The sequence below is a fragment of the Pungitius pungitius genome, chromosome 3 (genome assembly GCF_949316345.1).
Source record: "Pungitius pungitius chromosome 3, fPunPun2.1, whole genome shotgun sequence".
Taxonomy (NCBI): Eukaryota; Metazoa; Chordata; class Actinopteri; order Perciformes; family Gasterosteidae; genus Pungitius; species Pungitius pungitius.
In genome coordinates, this window is record NC_084902.1 from 11,742,893 (window position 1) to 11,756,228 (window position 13,336).

The following is a 13,336-nucleotide window of genomic DNA, read 5'->3' on the forward strand; positions in this document are numbered from 1 at the left end:
AAAAAAAAAAAAAAAAAAAAAAAAAACATGGAGGGGGATGACAGCATATATAGGGCATTCCGTCGGCGTAAACAAACTAAGAATGAGCTACATGCAGACAACTCAAAACCACCTTGAGAGTGAATAGGGGTTGGTAACATCAGTGTGGTCTGTCAGTTAAATAGTTAGTTTTTAGAAATTATTTTCTTAAAATGCAAGTTTAGTCTTTAAATTTTTTCTTTAATAAAATATACACAATATAAACATTTAACCCCAGCTTTGTGATTCAAGGGACAATATATATCCTTCTCATCTCTGGATATTATCTTTAGGACTTTATAAAAAAAAAGGTGTTATACTCTGCATGGAAAGCTTAACCCTTTAAAGGTTTAAAGGGCCCCGACATCTCTAATGATACTTCAGACCCAAACCAAACAGAAGGGAGTGAGCAGAGACATATATTAAAGGAACAGCTGGAGCTATCAAAAGGAATACCTAAATGCTTTTTGCCACGTTTTTTGTATTTGGCTGTTTTTCCAGAGGGTGCATTGACTCATTTTTACATTTATGTAATACAATGTCATTGCGCAAGCATGTCCTTGTTTCAGTGCCCCCTTGTTCTTGGGTTTTTGACAAAATGGTGGCACATTTCTTACTTCGCACCTTTTACATTGTTAAAACTCAACACCGTCCCAACATTTCTAATAGTGTCGGAGTTTTCTCAGCAGCGCCAAACCTGCTGTCATGGTCATGACAATTATCTAAAGCCTTCTGCCCGCACGTGATGAACTCTCTTCCTCAGCCAACAGTTCAGGGTTCTTTTATTTTAATAATAAAAACTGTAGCCCCCCCCCCAAAAAAACCTGCAGCATCCTCACAGCCTCTATTGAACACACAGATTACCAACAACAGCTATGCTTTTAGAAACACAAGTTAAAGCCATGTGTGTGTGGGGGGGGGCGCATGCTTTCATCATTCACACTGTGTATGGCCATACATTAGGTCCGGTCTGTATTTGGGAGAGTTGGTCCTACAAAGCCCAGCACGGTCTCGCTCCACTTCACAACTGGATTCCACACGTACCGACGACACACTCACACACCAGGTGTTCAGCAAGAAGAATTCAAGCTTTACAAATTCCACTGTTTAAAGTGCTTTGAAAAAGGCAGCAGTTCGAAAAGGCACTAATTAAAAAAAAAAAATCAATACTAGGATTGTTTTGAAGGCAAAGTAGTCTTTTTTCCTTTTTAAATCTCCGTACAATTCCATCCGTGGATGTGTAAAAGGACAATCTATGTAACGCTTCGATTCCCAAGTCCACCCCTAGAGTACTGCCACTCTGAAAGAGCAAGAATATATAGTTGCCGATATACACAGATTCTCACTATTTATAGGACTTACTGCATACACAGTAAGTATAATAATCTAAGATATGTTTTTCAAAAAATAAACTAAACATATACACTGGCACTGATTATAAACTTAAAATATCAATCTATAAACATCTGAGATGGGGTCTTATAATCAATGCTTATAAAGGCACTGTAGTAGTGTTGGTACGTAAGCTTGAAACGGTTACGCCTTGTTTATTTGGCTCTCAAATGTTTATGTCGAATTTGGGCTGCTGAAAGGGGAATCAGCTGACATTTAACTACTGAATAAAAGAAGGCATCTAATTTATCATGATGACCATTACAGCAGGCTGGTACTCCAGCAGCAAAGCAACTTTAGTTCAGTTTGCCATACTTTAACCACTGTCAGAAAATGGACCAGTGTATAACAGAATATGAATCTGGAGGAGCGTAGAGGAAGTCCTAAATAGAACGAGCTGTCTTTGATTGTTCAATACCACATTTCTAAAAGGACACCGTTAACATGTGTCAAAAGCTTTTTAACAGTGTTTCATGTGCAAAATGAGAGCAAAGGCTGTGAAAAGCACATAACACGCAGAAAAAATAAAATCAGAAGGTGAGCCGTAAATTAAAACAAATTGTAGAATTGCGTGTTGACACTCAAATATCTTATGTAACATAAATTTAAGGATCTGTGCGTGTGCCGATAAACTGCCGTGAGGACGGGCTGCATCTCTTCCAGCCCTTTTGACCTGAGCAACATTTTTTTTCATCGCACATCCACATCTGTACACGGGGGCAACGCGGCAAGCGAGATGGCGCAGCGGAGCTCTGCCAATATTCCTATAGTCCTGCTTGGTTGGATTCTACATCTTCACGCTCAGATTCACAGAGCATGGGGGGGGGGGGGGGGGGGGGGTTATCTATGTGTAGGAGAGGTGTGACCCGTTAGATATTTGAGAAGTGACACTGGTGCTCCTGCTCATGTTTTGCTCACTGTGCCCTCCTGAGGGTGTCCTCCCCATTGCTTGGGGGCTGTTCTGTGCACCTCCACTGCTGCGGGACACCAGGGAGGCAGCTGATTGCTGGCCCCACGGCGACGGAAGGCCGCCCCTCTGCATGCCCTGCCCCCAGCCTTGCTGCATAGGCACCCCTCCCGGGCTGGAGTGATAGTGGTGGTGGTGGTGGTGGTGGCTCGACCCGATGCTCGAAGCGCCGCCGCTCCACTGCGGCCCCAGAGAGCCTCCGGACGGGTGCTGTTGCTCAGGGTGACTCCAACTTGCCGGAGCCCCAGGAAAGCTGTTGTTGAGGGCGTCCGGGGAGATGTTGGACAGCACCATGTTGCTGAAGCCCAGGCGCATGCTCTCAGAGTCAAAAGCCTCAACTTCTCGGGCTTGGCGTTCCAGCAGGCTCCGGATGCGCTCCGAGCGCTCATTCTCCAAGGACATCATCTCCTCCTCAATCTGCACAAATGACATTGCGGACATAAAATATGTTTGCTTCAACATTAGCAGTGCAACTCCACCACACCACTGCGTTAAATACGCATTAATCCATTAACCATGCTTATTTAGCTCTCGCACCTACTGGAAATGTTTTTTGAGAAACACAAAAAGGTGTAAATAATAAAATGAAAGACGGCTGAATCCCATTGAGCATCTTCACATTCAGGGTCCCGGTTATGCCTGCGAGGGGGAATTTGCTTCGCTGCTGGAAGCAAATGCTTTGATTGCCCCGTTGCTCGCATAGAAGGGATCTGAACAGGGATTTGAATTGATGTTCATTCTGTGCATGTGTGGTATTGCCCACTTCGTCTCACGTTGATGTTGTAGCACCAGACAACAATGACACCTTTATCACTTGTATTGGTACATTATCATGTAAACATTGTGGGGCCATTTCTCTCCTTCAACCACTCAGTGGTCTAATAAACCAGATGTGTGAGGGTGCTGGCTTTTGGAATTGAAAGGAGCTTTCCCAATAATCATTGAGTCAAACAATACAAATCTCTACATGAAAAACAAATGATGGGAACAAGGACCTTCTGTTCCAGGAGGGCCCTCCGGATCGACACCCTCTGCTCCAGGTCCTTCCTCTCGCGATCATGCTGGGCATCGCTCTGCATCTTGATCTTACTCTGGTAGGCATTGAGAAGCTCCAGCTCCTTCTGCAGCTGCATTCGGAGGCCTTGGCACTGAGCCTCCTGAGTCTCATCCAGACGGAGCTAGACAGAGAATAGATCAGGATCCACTGAGTAAAACATAACTAACTTGGACACATTCTCTAAAAAAGATTTCAAAATGTAAAAGGTGGGTAGAATCTCTACTGTTCCCAGACTCACTGCCTGAGTAGAAAGCATCTCATTGATGGAGTGGTCATACTGCTCTGCCAAGATGGCAAGTTTGCGGTGCTGCTCGTGCTTCAGGCGTTTAAGGACAGCCTTGTGTTCTGACTTTGGTGTGGTCTCCAACAGATGGTTCCTTAGCGCTTTGTACTGCCTGGTCTGGATCTTACATGTGTCCTGGAACTGCTTTTTAATCTGGAGCTCTTTGGACTATAATAGAGGGGGGAAAAAAACATGGATTATGTATTTCCGTATTTAAAAGCAGACATTAAGACCACTTCAACCGCTTATCCAGGATCAGGTCGTGGAACAGAGCATTATTACCTACATTAAGGTTGTAAAATTAAAAATATTTGGGGATGAGGCAAAGACCTTGGTTTATTCAAAATGGGTTAGCCCGATAAATAGTGACTTCATGGTTAAACAGATCAAGTACCCAAAGCAGGGCTTCAATAGCATACCCTCTGAATGTCAACATGCCATGCATGCTCACCTTGAGGCTCTTGGGCTGCTGGCGAACCTCCATGACGTGTTTCCGCCGGAGTTCCCTCTCCCTCCTCTTGTTGTACTCCTGCTGATTGGTGAGTTCCGTCTGGTGCTGCAGGCGGATGAGCTCGGCCCTCGTCTTTTGGATGTTGTTGAGCTGGCGGAACTCCAGCTCTTGCATGGACTCGTGGTGGCGGAGCAGCATGGCGTGTTCCAAGTCCTTCTGGGTCTGACGCTTGTTCAGTTCCTAATTGTGTGCACATGGAGAGACAAATGGCAAGGTGATGACGCAACGGACCATGACTCAATTTCAGCTCGTTGCTTATGTTCACATTTTGGACCCAGAAGTAAGATGCAGAAGACAAAATGCTGACCTCGCGCACCAAGTCCCGTTCGATGTTGTGGCGAGCGATCAAGATCCTGCGCTTGAAACGGCGGCACTCCAGATCCAGATACTGCCTCTGTCTGCGCGCCAAGTTGGCCTCTTCCTCCGCTTGGAAGTGTTGGAAGTTCTCCTTCTGCTTGGACAACCACTCCTGCTTTTCTTTCTTGGGCGTTGACTGGTTTTCATTCAACTCCTAAACAAAAGAAAGAATGCGGGTCAGAGGTAGAAGACGATAGCAAATAAACTAAAGTTTTAGGAGACTAGTGTAAGGGGCAAGCTGGCCAGTATAACTCCCCTACCTCTTTAAGTTGTTCCTTGCGAAGCTTGTACTCCCGTTTTTGGGATTCAAGAAAGCTGTTTAGCTCTTTCTTCTGCTGACTCTGAATATGCTGTTGGAACTTCTTCTCATCATTGCTAAATGTTTTTGCCTAAAGAGGGAAAAAAAAAAAAAACCACACACACAACTATCAGTCGGCTTATGTAAAAAATATATATATATATATTTTTTTTTTCTTCTTGAAATCGTAAGGGAACACAGATGAGCTTCGAGCCTACGTCTTTCTCCATGGACACCTGGTGCTTCTTGATCAGTTTCTCCATCTCCTGGGCAAAGCTGTTTCTCTGGTTCTCCAGCTCCTTGTCCAGGCGGAGCCGGTGCTCATCCATTTCCGCTTTCAGCTTGTTCTCCAGAGCCATCAGCTGCTTCTGGTGCTGCCGCCTCATGCGCTTGTAGCCCAAAATCTGCTCCCTTAACTCGGAATCCTGCTCGTGCTCTTTCATTTGCCGAGTGAGCTGGAAAACACAAGGCATGGCTTTCCCTTCATATTGTTGCAGGCAAATATGCAAGAATCATGCAAAAGTGAGCAGTTTATGAAAATACACATAAAAATGGACAATGAAGGGCATTAGGTTTCAAAGATGGATCATGACACAGCTTTTGAATAACAAAAAGTACTAATTTTCTTAGCCTTCAATGACCACAGGGTTACAAGTCAAACAATCATTCCCTTTGAAGAACACATTGATGTGGACATCCAGCAGTTATACATTTTCCATAAAAAAAACAAAAAATTACCACTGAGGCTGTCCGTATTGTGGCAAAGTGTTCGCGGTTGCGTTTTGGCCGTGGAGTATGCGCGGGTGGGGTTTGGGGATCGGTCGGCCGGGTGTTAGGCTCCGACTCCTCGTTTTCCGCCTCCTCCTGAAAAGCCAGCAAAACATTCACAAAATACTGCTACGTGCATGTTGTATTTCAAATGAACAAATAGAATAGTTTGATAATGATGCATTTTGATCATCAATTTGAAAAGGGGAAAACACTACGACACAACACGGCTGCGGGCTACGCTGCAGCCTGGACTCCTCACCGGTTTGAGGCGTATCACAGAGCTGTTGGACATCACCGTGTGATCTCCCTCGATGTCCACCTCACTCTTGTCATCGCCCGCATCGGTGAGACTGTTGACAGAGCTGCTCTGGGAACTGGCACTGATTGACATGCTGGGTATGGACTGGTTGCTCCCCACGCTGTTAACTGTACCCGTCCTACCCACGCCATGCTCCTGCTCCTTAAAATAAAAACAACGCTCTCTTATGACTTACAGAAGGACGTCACACGACAGAATGAAACAGACAGAAAGAAATGAAGTCTGATAAAGAGTCCTGTGACCGACCTCGTCCTCGTCTTGTGCCTCCGTTGTGGGGCCATTGTGGGCTTCCTGAAACAAGATCTTCTTCATCTTACGATACTGCAAATTGTCGAGCTCTCGCACCGCGTCCTTCGTCCGACTGATCAGATCTACGAGAACGGATTCTGGCCGCTCACGCTGAACAAACGCATGCTGCGCGGAGGAAAAACACAGAAGACTTCTTAGGGCGACAGGGATTAAACATGGCACATAAGCTGCCATGGCCATTTTGAGATCATTACCTTTAACAGCTCCTCAGAGTTCGGCCGGTCCTGGGGCAATTTCTGAAGGCAGGAATCTACGAAATTTCGAAAATATTCCGTCCTAACATTGAGACAAAATGAAGAGAAATTATAGTATTGTAGTTATTTCATGGGCTTGATTTATTTTAGGAAGAAACAGAGTGGCTTACATTAATTTCATTCTAAACTCACCATTCACTGGACTGCAGCATGGGGCTCTCATTCTGTGCTATGTGGTATAAGGCACTCATTGCATTCATGTTGAACAGTGGAGGCTTCCTCTCAGCTGCAGGCCAAGTAGCAGGTTACAAAAAATAAAAATCCAAATGTTGAAAATGAAAAATAAATCAAGTAGTAGAAGGCAACAGGGCAACATTAATCAGTTATTGACGGACTAAGTGAGCAAAATGATTGCTGATGATGAGATGCTTGTAAAACAGAGAAAACGGGTTGAGGTGCATGTAAGCAATTTAACAAATGTAACCCATATCATATGTGTGAATTACAGTTATAACAATGGCCTCACCTAATTCAATGCAGGTTATTCCCAAGGACCAAATGTCAATCTTTCCATCATACTGGCCTTCATCCATAGCTAAAATGACTTCTGGGGCCATCCTAAAAAACAAACAAATCAAGCACGATGAGAATATGTAAATAAGCCTTTTACTGGAACATTTCTGAAGCTTCTAATTAAATGTTTTGTAACGTACCAATATGGAGTCCCAACAAAGGAGTTGGCAGGACAGGCAATGGAAGCAGAACCAAAATCTGCCAGTTTTACTTGTCCTGGCTCCGTCAACAAGACATTACCTGCCTTGATATCTCTGTTGAACACACAAGAGAAAATGATTACGGCTCCACAAAATAGCTTCTGAGGGCAGACGCATTTTCCAGCATCGGCCCAAACACTTATAACACTCACCGGTGAATCATGTTGTGGGAGTGAAGATAAGCCAACCCTTGAAGAGCACCATGGGTAATTGCAGCTATTTCAACTTCTTGTAGGGGTTTCTTGTGAACTGGAAAGTGATAAATTCACCATCAGCGATGTAAATCCCCAAAGAGAAACTACAGTCTGCGTTTGCAGTCATGCGGCCTTATGCTATCATCGGGAGTACAAAAAGGTTTCAACTCACCTTCCAACAAATCTGAAGCAGAGCCTAAACAATACTCCATTACCAACTGCAATGAAATAAAGAGTATTATGAGTAAATGTGTGACTTTACAGCTCAGTGGGTCATTCATTTTAGTCATCACCATTGGTTCATGTGTCGGGTCTTACCCAGGCTGTATGCTCTCGCAGGTAACATCCTTTGTACTCTATGCTGTTTGGGTGCTGTATTCTCTGCAGGAATTTTACCTCCTTGATTATGTCTTGCCATTTCTGTGAGAAAAATAAGAGGAGGACTATGACAACAATAGAGAAAATCTACTCCAGAGTAAATGTGATTAACGATTGCCTGTTGAGATGATGATGATGATGATTAGTGAAAGCCTTTTTACCTCTGTGGACTGCTTTCCACTGTAAGACATCTTCTTGATGGCCACCACCTCATTTGTCCGCACATCCCGTGCCTGAATAAGAAACACATTACATTTAGCATGTCTGATATTAGCACTTCATAAGGTAGCCGATGATTTGAGTTAGGGGATAGAGGCTTTGGGCTCCGACGCTTCCCCCCCCCAAAGATATTGAGCAAGGAATCCAACATTGAGAACAAATGTGAGCTAAATTATTTGATGGAGATCCCGGTTTACACACAAAGACAGTGTCACCATCAGTGTTGGGAAAACATTCATTAAAGGGCTACTATTTCATGGCCTCGGTTTATTTTAGGAAGAAACAGAGCGGCTTACATTCATTTCATTCTAAACTCACCATTCACTGGACTGCAGCATGGGGCTCTCATTCTGTGCTATAAAGGCACTCATTGCATTCATGTTGAATAATTTTAAGAATGATTCTGAAACTTTCTGAAATTTTAAAAGAGGATCTTAAAGTATTTTACGTTGATACAACAATGATTTACTGTTACTAAATACTGAAACAAAACAACACCATTTATCAACATCATGCCAATGGCCTGGAGGCTGCAAAGCCCAAATCTTCAAGCAGACATAGACTTGACAGGCTGAAAGCATTCACACTGGACTTCTTTGCAAGGAGTTCATCGTACTACAGAACAGAACTTTCCTGATTTTCAGGTACCTTATCACAACAGCTTTCATCTTGGACCAACTTGAAATACTCACAAAATATACAGCACCAAAGCTGCCATGTCCGATCTCTCGTAGATCTGAGTAGAGCTTTTCTGGGTCCTCCTTGAAGAAGAGCTCAGCTATATCGGGGTCCTTCAGGCTCCCCGCCCGACTGCTGTTGGGCATGATGGGAAGTTGGGGGGCACAGCCGCTGTCGCCAGGAACTATCTGGGTCTGCGACAGCGCCTTGAAAGCCCCCACCGATTGCTCATCTGCAGGACACTGGTCTCATATGTGTCCAGAGCTAAACGGAGAAGAAGAAATTGGAAAAAAGTCAACAGCAGCACTCCCCAGTAGAAATTATAGGATTTTATATGAACATTAAAATTGACAGCAGGAACGTACAAAATTGTACACAATTCCTGCTTCGTCGATATGTTCCTACGCTAGAATGTTAATGCTCATAGAAACCGTGTGAAGCAACAGGTAAGTAACATCACACTTCTTTCCTGGCTGCCCATGTGCGCCAGAGCGGAGCCAATTAACCGGAGCGAGAGAGCGCTACACAGAACATGAACTGAACCATGATGTCAGGTGCAAATGTGGAGAACGGCCGGTCGGAAATCCACAGGGAGCAAGAGATGGGTCTTCCGTTGCCATAGTAACAGCAACCACAGAACGGAAATCGAGCGGCTGTTGACTAACAAACTCCTCTCACACCTTCAGGGGCTGGTATGAAGACGGACAGATGTGAGGAGGATACAAAGAACCGCCAGGCAGCCGATCGTTTCCCGCGCCAACAAAGAAACCGAGTTAACGACACACTGCTTCACTCACTGCTCGCTGGATGCCTGAACTGAAACAAAGCATTCCAGTGATCAGAATACTTGTTAGACCTGTACGTACTTGGCAAACAAACATTCTCAAACATACCGAATATTTTCCACGTAACCTGCAAGTGATTAAAGCAGCAGATCACAAAAATAAAACACCTATTATAAATAAGCTGTAGTGGTTTCTAGGCACGTTTCTGGTTTTATTTCCACTAGATTTAAGGTACGACTAGCTGCAACATACCGATACAAAGCAGATTGATTCATTGTAGTGATGGCAGAGTTAGAAAACGGAAGAATCAAAAATGGTGTGCCTTTCAAAAAAAAAGATCCTGGGAAAAACTGGAAAGCCAATCTTTTTTCTGAACATGAAAAAAAACTCTACACTCTACTACTCTATATCTACAGGTGGGGGGGTTGATTTACCCACGTCGAGCATTATGTCTACAACACCAGTATCCGGATTAAACTGTCCAGTAAATCAGTTGTTCACCGGCTTCACTGCTGTAATACAGATGTACTGTAAGAGAAAATATGAGGAAAGTTCACAGATGCAGAGCTGACGCTAGAGTCACAGGACTTCTTTCCCCGCCTGGGAGAAACAGCCCCCAGTTCAAGTAGACATCTTTTGTCTCACAACAACACTGAACAGCTCACTATTCCACACAGACACGGCCCCTGAAATAAAGCCTCATCACTATGCAGGACTGTGGCTGTTTATTGCCATTGTTCTTTACTACAGCGATGCTCATGAATGAGCTTTGTTGTCGTGTCTCGCGATGGCATTTTCCAACCGCGGACACGTGAGCACCAAAAGCCAGGGACGATGACTGATACTTTTAGAAAAAGCACCCAAACGAGCACAGCACACACACACACACACACACATATATGCACAAGAATGCAGCAGGACAGGACAACAAAGCTAGCTGGCCGGAATTCCCAATGTATGCCCTCACTGCGCTGCATTTCCTGTTCGCACAGCTATAGGGAGGTAGGGAGGTAGGAAGGGGCCCCGGTGAACACACGGTGGCTGCTGGTTATCTGTCTCAGCAGCAGCAGCAGCAGGCATTGCCCACCAGACGCGGCTTGCGATTCCAAACACAATGAAACTTTATGTTTACAAAGCTTCCGCGCCGCACGGGTCATTTATCAGCGCTGTTAAGCCAGTGAAGTCGCTTCCTTTTGGCGCTGCAAACCACAGCACAAAAAGAAATGAAACACATAGTCGCACAGAGTCAGCGGGCGGTGACCTATTTTTATCTTAACCACGTATGTCAAAGAACAAAAAAAAACGAAGACGTATTAAAAGTGTGTCTTCTGTTACAGTACGTACAGTGAGTGGGGTTTCATCAGAGTTTGTCTGTGAGGAGAAAAGCAGACACTTGTACAGCAACTCAACGGTATTGCTCCGGCAAATTTAATAGAAACCACAATTAGACGACCGAGGTTTTCCAGAAAACTATTAACGTACAGCACAGGTTGTCGGTACCTGTGTGGCCGGGTGACACCTCGCTGCAGTTTCAACACAAGCGGCGTCGTAGTTAAAGCACTTGGTGGCAAGTCGTGACTTTACGACCGCGGCTTCTTCCCTCGTCTCAAATGCGAAAGACGCAACAACGCTGTTAATCTCGGGCGGATATAAAAATCCAGAGGTTTCAGCAGCCCCGAAAGCAGCCAGCGTTTAGCCCCACACACTAAACTTAACGTTAGCTAAGCTAAGTTACGTGTCATATGACCAAACCACCCAAGCTAACGTTACATTCGCGACGGCTTTTACAACGCAAACAGTCAAGTTAACTACTCGAATGATGCGGAATTACGCCGACGTCAAGAGTTATTTAACACAAGTTGCCAAATTAGCAAGCGTACCTATGTGATGTTTGCTAACTTAGCTTAGCCTGTTAGCTGAAACTCACCCTTCTCCTGACAGGCCAGGCTTCAGCACTGTAGTGTCGTGTTATTCAAAACAGTTTGGGTCTACGAAAGTGTTCTTCCCCATTCATCCCCGGCACGATGATGCCGTACGTCAAATCCTCGCGGTTCTCGACGCTGTCAGTCGATTATAAAAGGCAGATTTGTATATTACTGTAGGTTAAAAGAAAAAAAAATCCCCACCCTCGAAGTAACTGGGGTGCCAGAGGAGACGAATCCCCACTCCCAGGCAGCTCCAAAGATGGCCGCCGAGCGCTGCGCCGCCGCCTCCCTTCGTGGAAATACGTAGGAGAGAATGTGAGGGTTCAGGGAGGGAAGTTCAAACGCCTCCCAAAAAACAGCCAGAAACAATCCGTGTTCGTATCGGCGACGTCGTTGGAGAAATTTTGGAGATTTTTTTTAAACTAAGAAATTAAGCTAGCACACTGGCATGTTAACTACTCACTCGAGTGCTTAATCGGACTGTTACTGAGCCTGTGCGTCTTCCTTCGCCGCAAGCTGCAGTTCCGCCCTGCCTGTCGTAGCTAAACTCTCTCTGACCCAAAAACTTCCAGAGGCGGAGACATCAGGCAAAACAATATATGAACAGAACTTGTGTTATATGTACTCTGATTTGTTTCTAACTTAAATGACCAGAATAAAAAATAGTCATGTCTAAAAATGGTCCTCATTGCTTTAGATTGATTGAGTCTGTGGAAGTTGAGTGAAGTTCGTGGAACGTTTAAAACGTGTCTTCTGGCCAAACTTTCCTTTTGTGGCTATATTATGTATTGTGCAAGTAGACATTTGAGCCTTGATTTTGGCACAATTTGTTTATAGACATATTGCTCAAGAAAATCCAGGGCAAAAAAATCTTGTGGATGGGTGCAATTTATCATAAGTAAGGAATCCTTGATCAGCAGACTAAAAGTATGCAATTTGTGTCTCCAAGGCAGTGCATGACAGTCGGCTATTGTGAAATGTTTCTCAGCCTTTGTTGATTTCTGCATGATCTAACTATACAGAAGAAACCCCTCTAGCCTCTTCTTTCTAATTCAACTCTTCCCATTCCCCTCTAACCATCTGCATGGCAACTTGGCTTGTACAATAATCTGCCTGTTTGAAAGCCAACAAATGGCAAAGTTCTACTCTTGGGAGGCTTTTGGAATATGTTTAATTGTGAATGGGAAATGATGCATTCATTTAAAAATGTTTCCTTTTTAAGTTGATGCTGATTGAAAATTAAGGTAAACAATACTGATCATCAAGGTGTTGTGTGACAGTTGAAATAAGTTGATAAGTGTATGTAGCAGATTCGGGCAGAAACACTGTCTTCTTTTGAAAAGCAATGTTTATAGTAACTTTATGATGTTTGACGAGCAAATTCTAATTATTTTTTTTCACGAAACCTGTGAACGAATTGAGATACGGAGGTTCAGTTATTGGTTCATCTAGCAGGGTTCCCGACAACAAAAATGGGGTTAAGAAGTGTTCATTAACTTTAGAATACTGCCATGACTCTCAAATAAAAATAAAAAGAGCAGCAAGCCGAATTTTAACCGGGGTAATTGTATCAAAGGCTCCTTAATTGTTTTCTCTTGTCTCCATCTCTTAATCTCGTTTCTTTAAATGTTTATTGATCATATTCAGAAGTAAAACTTCTAAAATCTTTCCTCTCCGCAGTACCTTTTGTTTTCTGTTAAGCTTTGACAGGTCTACACTTTCTGTAATATACTTTAATTGAATGTAGAGTTACATAGACTATGTTTTGGTCTCAATTGATTTCGTTTAGATTTGATGCTGTAAATACAGACTATTCATTGATGTAAATGTATGCAGGACTCCCCTTGGTTACGTCATCATGACATAGGCTTTTGTTTTGAAAAGAGAACCTCACCGGTGGGTCTGACG

General features: G+C 44.0%; 1 protein-coding gene across 1 annotated transcript; it reads right to left on the reverse strand.

Annotated features, from left to right (window-relative positions):
* On the reverse strand, positions 1-11,952 carry taok1a (TAO kinase 1a). Its single transcript, XM_037461361.2, has 20 exons — positions 11,431-11,952; positions 8,733-8,982; positions 7,983-8,054; positions 7,762-7,863; positions 7,616-7,661; positions 7,402-7,498; positions 7,190-7,303; positions 7,003-7,094; positions 6,669-6,762; positions 6,477-6,558; positions 6,220-6,387; positions 5,914-6,114; positions 5,622-5,747; positions 5,102-5,338; positions 4,846-4,974; positions 4,536-4,739; positions 4,169-4,408; positions 3,673-3,885; positions 3,373-3,555; positions 1-2,794 (listed from the first exon to the last, which is right to left on the reverse strand). Exons 2-20 carry the CDS (start codon positions 8,862-8,864, stop codon positions 2,255-2,257), a joined length of 3,072 nt encoding a protein of 1,023 aa, XP_037317258.2. The 5' UTR covers positions 8,865-8,982; positions 11,431-11,952; the 3' UTR covers positions 1-2,254.
* Positions 11,953-13,336: the final 1,384 nt, after the last annotated feature.